Source organism: Doryrhamphus excisus, chromosome 20 (genome assembly GCF_030265055.1).
Source record: "Doryrhamphus excisus isolate RoL2022-K1 chromosome 20, RoL_Dexc_1.0, whole genome shotgun sequence".
Classification (NCBI taxonomy): Eukaryota; Metazoa; Chordata; class Actinopteri; order Syngnathiformes; family Syngnathidae; genus Doryrhamphus; species Doryrhamphus excisus.
This window is the reverse complement of record NC_080485.1, coordinates 13,742,855-13,758,730: the sequence shown is the minus strand read 5'-3', so window position 1 is coordinate 13,758,730 and position 15,876 is coordinate 13,742,855. Positions and strand designations below refer to the sequence as shown.

Sequence of the window (15,876 nt, the reverse complement as noted above, 5' to 3'; positions counted from 1 at the left end):
TATATATTATATTTATATATATATATATTATATTTATATAAATATTTATATATTTAGATTTATTTTATTGAAGGTGTTTCTAATATTTTTATAAATATATATATTTATATAAATATATATGTATTATATATTTATATAAATATTTATATATTATTGTATATTTATATAAATATTTATATATATATTATATTTATATATATATATATATATTATATTTATATAAATATTTATATATTTAGATTTATTTTATTGAAGGTGTTTCTAATATTTTTATAAATATATATATTTATATAAATATATATGTATTATATATTTATATAAATATTTATATATTATTGTATATTTATATAAATATTATATATATGTTATATATTTATATAAATATTTATTTATATAAATATTTATATATTTATTTTATTGAAGGTGTTTCTAATATTTAGCACCATGCTTATAAAATAAACAAATGTAATGTACCTCCAAAAAGTGACAGGCGCGAGTAACCGTGGTACCTTGGCTCAAAAAGGCGTCCATCTTGTCCTTGAAGGGCTGCAGGTTGTCAACCGAGCACATCTTGCATACTTTGTCAGTCTCTTTGGAGCAGGCTGAAAAAAAAAAAACAGGATGACGATGAGCGCCATGTGATGATACACAGAGCACGAACGCCGTCACCTACATCACACCTCGCCATGGTTACACTGTGTGTTTTGTTTGGGGATACATACTTTATAACACGCCATCACGCCGCGTCTACAAGTACACACAAGATTCATATTTTCTACACAAGGCCTGAACGGTTCGAAATGTGTTTAAATTCAGAAACCACATGGCAGCTCTTCCGATGCTACTTCCATAGGACATTTTTAGCCCCTCCCCTACTTATCGGAAGTCTGTTAGAGCACTCTCCAGAATCTGCTAAGGTAGCAAAGAGCTCTGCAGGTAGAGCAAGTGGTGACGTATTTATGCACGGCCGCTTTGCAACGCCGCCACCGGGGGGGAAGAGGGGACGTAGCGGATAGGAGTGTATCTCCCGTGTGAGCAATTCAATCTTCATGACTTTCAAATAAAGGATCATTATGACGTTTGAAAAAAACAATATATGCCATCAAAGTGATTGGTTTAGCAGCAAAGAGGTTTAGCACATCCATGAGACCGGGAGCGTAGTTTGGGGAATTGTTGACAGAGACATATGGAGGACAAACTTGCAGAAAAAAATACATAATTTTGGAAAAGTGCTGCTCAGTGCTTTGAGAAGAAGAATAAGAATTCCCTGTTGAAACTTCCTGTTTTCTTCATAGGATGGCCATCATTTCATTTTATTGGATTTCCATGTGCTTGACTATGGAATATCTCAAAATTATGACAAAAAGGAACGATGAAACTGTAAAAATTATACCACTTCAATGGCTATATGTGATAAGTTGTAGATCATTGCTTCTTTAGGCCTGCAGTGAAGGCTTTGCTAACCCTCACAGCACACTGCCAATCTCAGATAAAAGTATCAATTATTTTATGTTGACTTTAAAAATTGAAGCAGGACATTCAAGAACAAAATCATCTCCTATTCTACTAAATTTAACATGACGATAATCACCTCAAGTAAACATTGAATTTCACGAGGAGAGTGAAGTTCTGCTTAATCCAGCGGGGGTCTCCTCACATCTGTTTCTGCTTGTCGTGTGGACAACAACCAGATGTTATCTCGTAGTCGACGCACACCTCCCTCCACCAATGCCGAATGCCGCCATGTAGCAAGTCGGGCTCGAAAAAAAAAATTAGTTTCCGTTTCCACGTGAGAAGTTATGTTAAAGGCTTAGTGCATTATTCATGGCTCCATGGTTCCTCACACGTTGCCCATAAACAAATAACACCTCATGTTGCCCCCCCCCCCCCAATGCCCAATCATCCTGTCCTGTCCACCCCTTGTCTCACCGCATAGTATGTTATGATAATGGTAATGGTTCAATTTCATTTGAACATGCATCAGATTACAATTGAATGCATCACATAATCAGTTCACAGTTCCACATGTCCAAAAGGAGTAGGAAGAAGCAAATCTTATTAAATCCTACCCCTTCATCTGGTACTTTTACAATCAGCAACTGTTACATTTGTTCACTTCCTGCTTTCTTAATATAGTTTAAGTTGTTTTTTTTTATTATTATTTTGCAGGGTTGCACGGCGGGCGAGTGGTTAGCGCGCATACCTCACAGCTAGAAGACCCGAGTTAAATTCCACCCTCGGCCATCTGCATGCATGCGTGGGTTTTCTCCACGTACTTCGGTTTCCTTGTTACATTTGTTCACTTCCTGCTTTCATAATATAATTTAAGTTTTTTTATTTATTTTTTTTATTATTTTTATTGTTTTTATTATTTTTATTAATTTGTATTATTTATTATTATTATTTTTTTGTTTTTGTTTTTGTCACGTACCAAAGTACGAGGTGATATGACCATACAATGACATAATGGGTACCATAGTAATGGTCAATATAGTGATATACTATAGCTAGAAGACCCGAGTTAAATTCCACCCTCGGCTATCTCCGTGCATACGTGGGTTTTCTCCAGGTACTCCGGTTTCCTTGTTACATTTGTTCACTTCCTGCTTTCATAATATAATTTAAGTTTTTTTTTTTATTTATTTTATTTTATTATTTTTTTATTATTGTTGTTTTTATTATTTTTTTAATTATTTTTTAATTATTTTAATTATTTTTTATTATTGTTTTATTATTTCTTTTTATTATTTTTTATTTTTTGTCACGTACCAAAGTACGAGGTGATATGACCATACAATAACATAATGGGTACCATAGTAACGGTCAATATAGTGATATATATAGCACATCATGACTGGTTCAAGACTCTTGATGCTAGATTAATTGGCATATGTATGTATGGACGGATGATTGCATTATTTTGCTTGTACTTCTGTATAAGTGACAAGAATAAAGGCTCGTTGGACATCCTTACCCGTCAGGTCTTTTCTCAGCTTACGCAGGTCCTTTTGAAAGTCGTCAAACTTCATCTGGGAGGCCTGGAAGAGGTCGTGTGGCTCGGGTAGAGGGTAAGAGCAGGTCTCTCTTCCAGCATTCTGCAGTACAAACACACACAACTTAGCGAAGGCCCCTCTTGTGTACATTACGGACACGGCGCGCATTAAATGTCTTAAGTGACTCTTGTGTACTTATCAACAATCCAAACAAGCTTGAGGAAATATGTTTGATTTTACAACACATTAGGAGCATTTAGCTCAGTGCGCCCAAAGAAAAAAAAAAAACAAAAACACCACAATCCCCTCCATCAACGTCGCTTCAAGGCCATTATGAGTGCTACAGGCATGTCATGCAGGTTGATTTTGGCAAGGCAGCGCTCAGCCCGAGTTCATCTCATCTGGAGAAACTAATTATTTACACCGGAGCCTCGTTAGATGCCGTGCCAGAGAGCAGACGACCGCTCTGAATGAACCCAGACCGGGAGATGAAGAGTGAAACACAGACAGAACATTACAAGCCAGCCAGAGGAGGAGGAGAGAGATTTCAGTGTGGCGTATATACGGAGAAGGAAAATAAATAGTTTGATAAAGGATAAGTCATTGTATCCTCTGGCAAGAGGGGAGATGAAAAGAGGGGCTCTGGAAGGATTTCTGAGGGAACTCGGACTGAAAAAGATTCAAATAAACAGAAATGAAAACATACCTCATCAAAGTGCCTCAGATAGTAAGCAACAACGTAGGACAAAAGACTCTGGGAGTTATCCTGAAAGAAAGGAAGCAGAGCTAAATAAATAAATCCCTTTATTTATTAATCCAAATAAAGATCTTTTTTTTCAATCATCATGGAGCAGGATGTTTCAATTAGAGCATATAGAAATGGAAACAGCAGCCTTAGAGAGTGGAGTGGAGGGAAAAGGGGGGGGGGGGGATAAATCATGACATTAGGGCAACAATGTAACAACACGCCGGGCCGGCTGTCATAATTCAGAGTTAGATGTTCTTTATGGATGCGAGGCTGGGTCCACCTCCACAAGAGCACATACTGGAGCATCACGGCCTTATATGGCAGTGCCAAGGCCAGACTGGGACCACTGTGATACCCAGAGGATACCGAGAGGAACAGTGGAACATTATGGCCTCTCCTCAGAATCTGCTATGAACTCATAAACCTCCACAGTTCAGTACAAAAATAAAAGTCAATAAAACTAAAATAAATCAACATTCATTCATTTTCTAATGTTTCTTCCTCACGAGGGTCGTGGGGGGTGCTGGAGCCTATCCCAGCTGTCTTCGGGCAAGAGGCGGGGTACACCCTGGACTGGTGGCCAGCCAATCACAGGGCACATATAGACACACAACCATTCACACTCACATTCATACCTATGGACAATTTGGAGTCGCTAATTAACCTAGCATGTTTTTGGAATGTGGGAGGAAACCGGAGTACACGGAGAAAACCCATGCATGCACAGGGAGAACATGAAACCTCCATTGTCCAGTACAAAAATAGTTAAAATCTAATTTATTTTAGTTGTATTTAGTTGATAAAACAAAAATAAATAAACTAATATTCAGTAATTTTCTACTGCTTATCCTCACAAGGGTCACGCGGGGGTTGCTGGACCCTATCCCAGCTGTCTTAGGGCGGGGTATACCCTGGACTGGTGGCCAGCCAATCACAGGGCACATATAGACAAACAACCATTCACACTCAACTATGGACAATTTGGAGTTGCCAATTAACCTAGCATGTTTTTGGAATGTGGGAGGAAACCGGAGTACCCGGAGAAAACCCACGCATGCACGGGGAGAACATGCAAACTTAATGGTGGAATTGAACTCGGGTCTCCTAGCTGTGAGGTCTACACGCTAACCACTCGACCATAAACTAATATACATAGTAATATTTTATAGAAAAGGAAAGTCTCAACCTTCACTGCTACATTTCTATGCTAGCCATTAGCTGTTTTCTTTTAGCGATATGCTATTTACATTAAGTAGCGTTTGATTGGTATAATTAGTTCGTTAGTGAGCAAGTTGGCGATCCTTTCCTACATCCTCTGAAGTTCAATTTCTGCTTCTGGTGATCAATACCAGTCCCACCACTTGGACTCTGATCATTAAACTATTCCTTGACACAGAAAGGCAAAGAAAGAAGAAGATAACGGAGCTGATGACATCTCACAAGCTAGGACATCACTCACAATTTTCCCATTCATTCATTCATTTTCTACCGCTTTTTCCTCACAAGGATCGTGGGGGTTGCTGGAGCCTATCCCAGCTGTCTTCGGGCGAGAGGCAGGGTACACCCTGGACTGGTGGCCAGCCAATCACAGGACACATATAGACAAACAACCATTCACACTCACATTCATACCTATGGACAATTTGGAGTCGCCAATTAACCTAGCATGTTTTTGGAATGTGGGAGGAAACCGGAGTACCCGGAGAAAACCCACGCATGCACGGGGAGAACATGCAAACTCCACACAGAGATGCCCGAGGGTGGAATTGAACCCTGGTCTCCTAGCTGTGAGGTCTGCGCGCTAACCACTAGACCGCCGTGCACAATTTTCCCATTAAACTCCAAATTATAATCCACAGGGTATGTAGTACTATGTACTATGTACTATACGGTACTTTTGAACCATCTTGTGAACACTCACACTGCTCTTAACGTCCTTCAGTTTGGGCAGAATGTCCAAGGAGAAGCCATCGGCCTGCCCGCGAGTGCGATTTCCTCCGTTCATGAAGTTCCCAAACGCCAGTACCAATCCCAGAACCTGCAATACACACTTGCCACTCTGAAGAGTCTGACACACACACACACACACACGAGTCAGAGATATTGGTGCCAATTAAAAATGCGGACGCCTGGTACTTCACCTTGCATGTTCTTTGAAGAATTTCCATTTTACGAACAATTGAGGTGATGCATTCATGGAAAGTTGACTGGAAAAGGATGCAGAAGACCCGCTCAGAGAAGTTGGGGATTTCGGATAACTGGAACAAAAACCTGATGTGGAGATGACGGAATGTTCATATTCAGAAAGATGACTCTGAAGTCACCATTAAGGGCGACTTACTGCTCGGGTTTGTCCAGCGGCTTTGTGTCCTCCTTGTCTGCAGAAGACTTCACGTGTTTCCTGATGCTGTCCATCTCATCACTTTGGGCCCTCTGCTCCAGAAGAAAATGGTTTCATTCAAGTGGTAATGTGATCAAAACACAATTAAAGGGAGAACAAGTTCCTGGAAGTCTCTGCTTTTTGATGCATTATTTGTAGTAAATAAATTATAACATGTACATTCATTCATTCATTCATTTTCTATCGCTTTTCCTCACGAGGGTCGCAGGAGTGCTGGAGCCTATCCCAGCTGTCTTCGGGCGAGAGGCGGCGGACACCCTGGACTGGTGGCCAGCCAATCACAGGGCACATGTAGACAAACAACCATTCACACTCACCTTCATACCTATGGACAATTTGGAGTCGCCAATTAACCTAACATGTTTTTGGAATGTGGGAGGAAACCGGAGTACCCGGAGAAAACCCACGCATGCACGGGGAGAACATGCAAACTCCACACAGAGATGGCCGAGGGTGGAATTGAACCCTGGTCTCCACTCCGCTAACCACTCGACCGCCGTGCAGCCATAACATGTACAATAAAATATAAAAAATTACATTAATGAGCGGACTAAGGGAAATTGGATTACTTAAGAAATAAATAATGCATACAAATTTAAAAAAACCTTGATAAAAATCTTAACAAAAGTTGGAAAAATTGCAAGAATTTTGCAGAGTTGGACCTTAAGAAGGTTCTAAGTAGATCCTCAAAATACAAAAAGAACAAATGGGACGGAGACAAAAAAAAAAATGGAGCAAGCAATTTATTTCAAATAAGCACTAAATAATAAGCATCATTGATGTCAAAGTCCAAGTCGAGTTGCAAGTCTTGGATGAGATTGTCAAGTCATTGAAGTTCTGCCATATTGTAATAAAAATGCCATAGTTGAGGTTTCTGATGCAGACAAACAATTGTAAACAATTTTTTTTAATTAATTAAAAATTAAGGTAAATTTGATTACTTAAGAAATAAATAATGCATTGAAAATTAAAAAACCTTGATAAAAATCTTAACAAAAGTTGGAAAAATTGCAAGAATTTTGCACGGATGGACCTAAAGGAGGTTCTATGTAGATCCTCAAAATGCACAAAAAAACGAATGGGAGGGAGACCAAAAAAAAAAAAAACCTTGATAAAAATCTTAACAAAAGTTGGAAAAATTGCAAGAATTTTGCACAGTTGGACCTTAAGGAGGTTCTAAGTAGATACTCAAAATGCAAAAAAAAAAAAATCAAGCAAGCAATTTATTTCAAATAAGCACTAAATAATAAGTATCATTGATGTCAAAGTCCAAGTCGAGTTGCAAGTCTTTGATGAGATTGTCAAGTCATTGAAGTTCTGCCATATTGTAATAAAAATGCCATAGTCGAGGTTTCTGATGTAAACTAAAAAAAATAAAATTAATTAAAAATAAGAAAAACTTAAGAAATAAATAATGCATTAAAATAAAAAAAAAACCTTGATAAAAATCTTAACAAAACTTGGAAAAATTGCAAGAATTTTGCACAGTTGGACCTTAAGGAGGTTCTAAGTAGATCCTCAAAATGCAAAAAAAAAAAAAAACAAATGGGAGGGAGACCAAAATAAAAAAAAAAATCTAGCAAGCAATTTATTTCAAATAAGCATTAATATGAAATGGGTTGTTCAAGTCATCCCACTGAAGTCTGAATCGAGTCCAGAGTCATTGATGTCAAAGTCCAAGTCGACTTGCAAGTCTTTGATGAGATTGTCAAGTCAAATTCAAAGTCAGCATGTTGTAATATTGAAGTCCTGCCACATTGTAATAAAAATACCATATTTGAGGTTTCTGATGCAGACCTACAAATGTAAACTCAGTTTCTCCACTTGTCCGGAGGAACCCCCCACTGCCCGCGCCCTACCCCGAGGAGTCCGACCTCTATGCAGATCCTCTGAATGGCATCAAACACGAGCATCAAAAGCAGCCGAGCGCCCGATTAGTATTCTGCACACCGCCGCCTTCTGTGGACGGGTCCAAACTCCCCTTCGCCCCGTTCTCTCGAGACGTTTTCAAGTGTAAATATATTTAACACAAAGCAGATCCTTTTCAAAGGGCAGCGGCGCGGCCCGGCAGTGTTTGGTGTAATTGGGGACAAGTAGGCATTAGCGTGTGATCTCGGAATTGCAAGGGCATGTTGCAGCGCTTGTTAGCATGGGAAATACACTCCCATGTGGAATATCAAATGCAAAGGAATGTAGGATGATATTTTTGTGATGCCAGATTCTTAGCAGTTGTCGGCCAAGTGGTATTCATTATCCCCGTTTGGAGTTCTGGGCAAAGGGAGCCCGGCTATGGCTAATTCTCTATTTATGTCACTCAATTTTCCCTTTTATGGGAGCCTTTGTGCACTGAAGTGCAAAGAATACTTTCCAAATGAGACACTGTATAATGTAATAAACATAAAGACAGCAGAAGCAGGGGGAGAGGCGGGGGACCTGGGGGGGGATCATTAAAAGATCGTATAAGTGGGGCCGTGGTCATGACTGACCTGTGACTTTGGCTACCGTCAGCAGTCTGAACCTCAGACAGCCAGCCAGTCTGGGCCCAGATTATGGCTTGTGATATTGCGTGGGAGGGAGCGCTTGTCCCACTATCACTGCGAGACCCCTTTAATGCTTTAATGGCTTATTGTTCAAAGCGCAGGAGTGGCTATAATCCGCAGACTGAGAGACTCTATGGCTGTGAAAAGAAAAAAAAAGCAAATCTCTCATACAAAATGTGCATAGCTGCACTTTGTTTGTAAGCATTTTTCTGTGTGATCGAGGCGAGGAAAGTGCTTCTTCTGCGAACAGCGAGCGAGGGCGTAACCGTTAGAAGCCCCCATCGCATTCCTGAAGACAGGCTGACTGTGCTGCCAACTGTGGTTTAGGGGTCTGGAGACCCACAGACAGGATGGAGTCTCGCAATACAAAAGGGAAACAATTTGGCTCCTCCACTCAATAACACAGCCTGAGGCGGTGTGGCGGCAGGGGAGGGGGGGGGGGGTGATCGCAGGAGGAGGAGAGGGCGAGCGGGCTGGAAGTCGCGGGGTGAACACTGGAAAGGTTAGCGGAGACGACTGATCCCCTCGCTTGTGACACGGTGGTTCATAGCGAGCCCAGGACTTGTTCCCATGACCGTCACTGGCAAATTACAGTTCTATGTCCGATGTTTTCATACACAATTAATTTGATTAATTTTGTGCTATTCGTGATTAATTTGAAGCAATATTGTTCCACGGCGAAAATATTATACAATGTATATCGTAAATCATTTTTAAATACAAGAATCTGGGGTCGATTGTGAGGTCGATAAGCGGATCCCCTCAACGCCCCGGCTGTGCCTAAAAAATTCGGTCCATAAGATTATGAGTAGATTTGGTGACAAACGGTGCAACTCTAACTGGAAACAAGTCGGACTTCTTGCCAGCAATGCAAACCAAGCTCTGACACTGGCCGGAAGAGAACCGCTCGAAGTACTTAAACCAGGGTTCTGCAAAGAACACGGTCAAATGCTTTGTCCAAGTCCACAAAATATAAGTAGACCGGTTGGGTAAACGTTCATACACCCTCAAGGATCTGAGGGTGTACCACAAATATTACAAGAAGAACATGTAGTATGAAGATTCATTCATTTTCTACCGCTTATCCTCACGAGGGTCACGGAGGTGCTGGAGCCTATCCCAGGTGTCTTCGGTTGAGACTGGTGGCCAGCCAATCACAGGGCACATATAGACAAACAACCATTCACACTCACAATCATACCTATGGATGGAATTTGGAGTCGCCAATTAACCTAGCATGTTTTCAAAATGTGGTAGGAAACCGGAGTACCCGGAGAAAACCCACGCATGCACGGGGAGAACATGCAAACTCCACACAGAGATGGCCGAGGGTGGGGTTGAACCCTGGTTTCCTTGCTGTGAGGTCTGCGAACGAACCACTCGATCACCGTGCAGCCCCATTGGTGACTGATTCTCCATGTATTTTCTTTTTATTGACTGCTGAATAAGTTGCCATGGTCAAATGCTTTCTCCAAGTCCACAAAATATAAGTAGACTGGTTGGGTAAACGTTCATACACCCTCAAGGACCTTTTCTGGTCCACAGTTCCACGACCAGAACAGAAAACCACACTGTTCCTCCTGAATCAGAGGTTCAGCTATCTGGTAGACAGTTCTCTACAGAACCCCTGAATAGACCTTACCAGGAAGACTGAGGAGTACCACTAATCTGTCACTTGTGGTTATTGGTGTTGCCATTGTTGTTGAGTATCGGATGATCCAATGGATTTGTGGTTACCACATCTGGCTCACACTCAGGAGATGCAGGTTTGAATCCTTAAGCATGTGTGTGTAGACATGTTCGTCTATATGAACCCTACGATTGACTGACAATCACTAATTATAGGATTTAAGTGACTGTATTTTGTGTCTTTTTGAAAAAAACTTTTTGAAATAAACTCAAACATATGCACTCCATTGTAAAAATCATTGAGGGGATACACGGTACAATCATTCCACACAGGAAAATGATCTGTACAAATGTATTATTGTCCCAAAAATGAAGATACATGTTTATGACGGGAATGAGGCTGGTTATGAAGCAATATATCAAACGCACGTGGCTCGTTCATCTCCTCCAACCACTCACCCACTGACTAAATCATCATTTCATCATCAAGAAATGGTAACGGTTCAAAGAAATAATAACTAAGGCATCGAAATCCATGGTCATGACGAGTGTATGTAAACTTCTGACCATTTTCACAGCATCGTCACACTGTATCGCTTGGAACACATGCTCAGGTTTAGGCTGTGATATTTATTGGCGTGACTTTGCGTGGGTTCACCCCCCTACCCCCACAATGGTTTTTCTACTTGAACACAAGGAGCTCTTTATTGTCAAAAGCATTGGAACTTGGTGATGACAGCCTTTTATGCAAATATTATGAGTGCACAATGCATGGGCTGCAAGTGTCCTTTTCAAACACCATTTCAAAGAGAGAGAACAAAAGCCGAGTCGATTGAATCCAGCGAAACAAAAACAAGTGTGCCATGAAAAATCATCGGGTCCCCCCTTTTGGACCAGCCGACGCAAGGAGGGACTCTAAACATCACACGGCTTGCGGCACGCTAGTTTCCTTCGGTACCTAATGCCCATGTCCTTTAGTTCACCCTTTACAGTAAGGCAGGAAACGGCACTTCTGAAGAGAGAAATCTCTTCACTTTGGTGAGGCGTCAAGTGGAAAAACAAGCCACGTGCTCTTTCTGAAAAGAACCCCAACTATAATTAAATGGATTTTCTCCCACCTAAATCACTCAGAAACGCTACGTTTTTAGCTTTTGAGGGTTGATTGCCATCGGTAAAGCACAAAAAAAAGCAATGGATGCCTTCTTAGGGCGTACACACACTTGTCCCATTGAACCGTACTTGGCCCATGTCTGTTAAGCGATCGATCCTCGCAGGTTCTTAAGGATAACAGACACATTTCATAAGAGAATTAAGACTCAAAACAGAGAAAATTATCTTTGGAAGGAATTAAAATCCGAGGATTCAATACTTATTTTCCCCATTGTAAATATACTTAAAAACTCAATTACCCTCTGGAGTGCCTTCAAGTACCCCCAGCAATATTAGTACCACCATACGAGAATCACTGACTTAATTCAGGTCAATTGCTCTTCTTGTATGAAGTTTCATTCATTCATTTTCTACCGCTTAGCCTCACAAGGATCGCGGGGAGGTGCTGGAGCCTATCCCAGCTGCATTCAGGCAGGGTACACCCTGGAATGGTTGCCAGCCAATCACAGGGCACATATAGACAAACAACCATTCACACTCACATTCATACCTATGGACAATTTGGAGTCGCCAATTAACCTAAGTTGAAATATTAAAGAAGTTGCCATAAAGTTGTAATATAATGTTAAACCAACTAAATCTAGAATTACAGTAGCTTTGGGAATGTTAAATATTAAAGAAATATAATGGGAACAAAGTCCAAACATTACAAGAAGAACATGTAGTATGAAGATTCATTCATTCATTCATTTTCTACGGCTTATCCTCACAAGAGTCACGGGGGTGCTGTAGCCTATCCCAGCTCTCTTCGGTTGAGACTGGTGGCCAGCCAATCACAGGGCACATATAGACAAACAACCATTCACACTCACATTCATACCTATGGACAATTTGGAGTCGCCAATTAACCTAGCATGTTTTTGGAATGTGGGAGGAAACCGGAGTACCCGGAGAAAACCCACGCATGCACGGGGAGAACATGCAAACTCCACACAGAGATGGCCGAGGGTGGGATTGAACCGGAATTGCGCACGAACCACTCTACCACCGTGCAGCCCCATTGGTGACTGATTCTCCATGTATTTTTTTTTTATTGACTGCTGAATAAGTTTCCATGGGGCCAAATAATTTGATAAAGATGAGAATCATTGAATTCAAGAAAAAAGTGAAGATGGCATCCCATCCAATCCTCACCTTCTTCGCCATTCCATCCATCCATTTTCTAATCCACGTATCCACATTAGAGTTGTGGGGGTTTCTTCGCCATTCATCATTTATAATTATTTTTGCAGTTTTCTTCTATAAAATGTTTTTTTTTCTAATATTTCTGGGTTTCTGGAAAGGATGAATTGGATTTTCATAATATTCTATGGAATAAATTGCGTTTTTGTCTGACCTTTTGGAACAGATTCATTGCAAAAAGCCAGCTAGCACGGCTTGTGTTTAACTGCTTTGCATATTGGATTGCTGTTTTTTCGCGGCAGTCACCTCTGCTCTAGTGCGAGTGCACCCTCGGGTTCCATTCTGTCATAAAATAACAGTCTTGCTATTTGGGTAGACGGTGTGAAATGTGCAACTGCGTCTTTCTGTGTGCCGCAAGCGACAGTTTTCAAAATAAAAGCCGGACAGAAAGAAGACTGACAAAGAAAATGTGGTCTTTGCTGTGTTAGTGTGTGGGTTTGTTGCTCAACTTTGTGTGTTTATGTATTCTGCTCTGGCGGGTGAGTGCGGAAATGTTTACTGCTCTGGATTGATGATCGAAACCGCCGTCTGTGCCGGGGCTCACTCATCTTGCCTTCAAAATAAAAACAACATGTTATAGCTCCGAGAGCGGCTATGAGGCTTTTCATACTCACGTTCTCATACAGAGCTTGCAGGGTCTCCAGATCAACGACAGCGTTGTCCATATTTAGGACGGCTGTGGGAGGGGGGCGGGGGGGGGGAGAGGAGAGGATGTTAGCGCCTCGAACCATGTCATGACCGTTCTTAAATGAGTCATAAACGTTGTCGTGATGATAATATTACGGTGCGGCTTGAGGCTGCAGACAAAACAGCCCAAATAAAGCGCAGCGTGTCGCATGCGGCCACTTGCATATTTTTCACGTAGGGGGGGGGGCCTCAAATGTGAAACATAAATACACGAGAGAGGTCTGAGAAATCTGTCAGTTGCTGCAATGATCTGTGTTTGAACTCCCGTGTTTGAATTCCTGGTGTCGCCTTTGTGTCTCGGCGCGAAGGACCCCGGCGCCCGCAAGCATTAGTCCTGTGAGAGTAAATGTTTAAAGACAAACACAGCCCCGGGGGGTCGGTGATGTTGAGGCTGAGGTGTTGCCGTGTGCATAATCGCTTGGCGAGGAACGCAACACCAGCGCATGCAAGTCCAGATTTATATTCACCTTGCTTGGATCTGCTGCTGATGCTGATGTGGAAGGTGTCAGGAGTGAAAATGGAGTCGTGTTAAGGTGTGAAATAACACATTACGACTTTATGCCACTCACTAAGGCAGCAGAACCTCCAATGTGGAACAACCCAAAAGTGGAGTTCAACTAAATGTTTATGTAAATTTCAAACAAACATGCATGCGTCAACAAATTCTGTGAGACTGCAGTTGTCAGTGATGATAACCATAGAACCAGAAATTTAAATTATTGTGAAGGTAGGAAAACCATAAATTCGGGCGACTCGTGGCCAGCCAATCACAGGGCACATATAGACAAACAACCATTCACACTCACATTCATACCTATGGACAATTTGGAGTTGCTAATTAACCTAGCATGTTTTTGGAATGTGGGAGAAAACCCGGAGTACCCGGAAAAAACCCACGCATGCACGGGGAGAACATGCAAACTCCACACAGAGATGGCCGAGGGTGGACTTGAACCCTGGTCTCCAAGCTGTGAGGTCTGCAAGCTAACCACTCATCCACCGTGCAGCACCATTAATATTTGTATTTATACATTTAGGCAATAAAAAAATTTAAAAAATTAAATTCAAAAAATAATTTCATTAATTCATTCATTTTCTACCGCTTTTCCTCACGAGGGTCGCTGGGGGTGCTGGAGCCTATCCCAGCCGTCTTCAGGCGACTGGTGGCCAGCCAATCACAGGGCACATATAGACAAACAACCATTCACACTCACGTTCATACCTATGGACAATTTGGACTCGCCAATTAACCTAGCATGTTTTTGGAATGTGGGAGAAAAAACGGACTACCCGGAAAAAACCCACGCGTGCACGGGGAGAACATGCAAATTCCACACAGAGATGGCCGAGGGTGGAATTGAACCCTGGTCTCCAAGCTGTGAGGTCTGCGTGCTAACCACTCGTCCACCGTGCAGCCCCATTAATATTTGTATTTATACATTTAGGCAATAACAAATTAAAAAAATTAAAAATTAAAAAAAAAATGTAAATAAAAAAAAACGAAAAAATTTAATACAAAAAAAACAAAAAAAATTATATTAGGAAAGCAGGAAGTGAACAAATGTAACAGTTACTGATTGTAAAAGTACCAGATGGAGGGGTAGGACTTAATAAGCTTTGCTTCTTCCTACTCCTTTTGGACATGTGTGGATTATGTGATGCATTCAATTGTAATCTGATGCATGTTCAAATGAAATAAAACCATTACCATTTTGTGTATCTGTATCTTTAATGCTATGATTTGCTGTGTTTGCCCTCACCTGTCTGACAGCGTATGACTCCAACAAGCGCTATTTATCCACTTTCTACATTCGTATGTACATCCAACATAAAAGAGGCAACATATCACATACCATGTGACATTAAAAGAAAACAGCAAGCAAGGGATATCATTTTTCTCCCCCAAAGAGTCTCCAGGGACACACATTATTGTTAGACCGACATTATGAAGTCACTTTTGTATAATAAGGGACCTGTAAGGTATAAGCGTTCATTTCTATCTTGCTCGCTTATCTTCCTCCGCCTGACATAGTGAAGCCTCCAATCAGCGCTAATGGTGCACTATGGTAAAAGTTGTCCTAACACAGGAGATGGACGACAACGCTGATGAGAGTGGCCCTCGTATGCCCCTCATTTTTGACCTGTGACGAATGCACTCACATTCAACTCAGAGTTTAAAAAAAAAAAAAAAAAAAAGTGAAAACATGCAAACAATGTTTTGCAGGCATCGGTAAGAGTGAACATTGACTAAAAAAAAAACGTGATTTTGTTCATGGCGCACATTCATTTGGATGAAAGCTTCACAGCCGACGCAGTCATCCGCTGTGAATGGGACGCGAGTGTTTAGACACGCGGTGAGTGACGACTGGAGAGCAATCAGAGACAAACTAAAACAGGAAGACGGTGTGTTCCCATTAACGTCTCCCCGGTGACAGCACTTTGACAAAGCCGGCTTGACAATACGGTGACAAGACGGAGAAAAACACGGAACGTCTGAGAAAATGGGGGAAGAATGGAGGCTTTACA

General features: G+C 41.3%; 1 protein-coding gene across 1 annotated transcript in view; it reads right to left on the bottom strand.

Annotated features, from left to right (window-relative positions):
* fmn2a (formin 2a) overlaps positions 1-15,876 on the bottom strand; it is a 43,982-nt gene that overhangs the window by 12,836 nt on the left and 15,270 nt on the right. The window contains exons 8-14 of the mRNA XM_058059004.1: positions 13,278-13,339; positions 6,083-6,174; positions 5,883-6,012; positions 5,663-5,809; positions 3,700-3,759; positions 2,975-3,095; positions 510-602 (exon numbers count right to left, since the gene is read on the bottom strand). Of these exons, the coding sequence (XP_057914987.1) occupies positions 510-602; positions 2,975-3,095; positions 3,700-3,759; positions 5,663-5,809; positions 5,883-6,012; positions 6,083-6,174; positions 13,278-13,339 (705 nt within the window). The remainder of the gene's footprint in view (positions 1-509; positions 603-2,974; positions 3,096-3,699; positions 3,760-5,662; positions 5,810-5,882; positions 6,013-6,082; positions 6,175-13,277; positions 13,340-15,876) is intronic.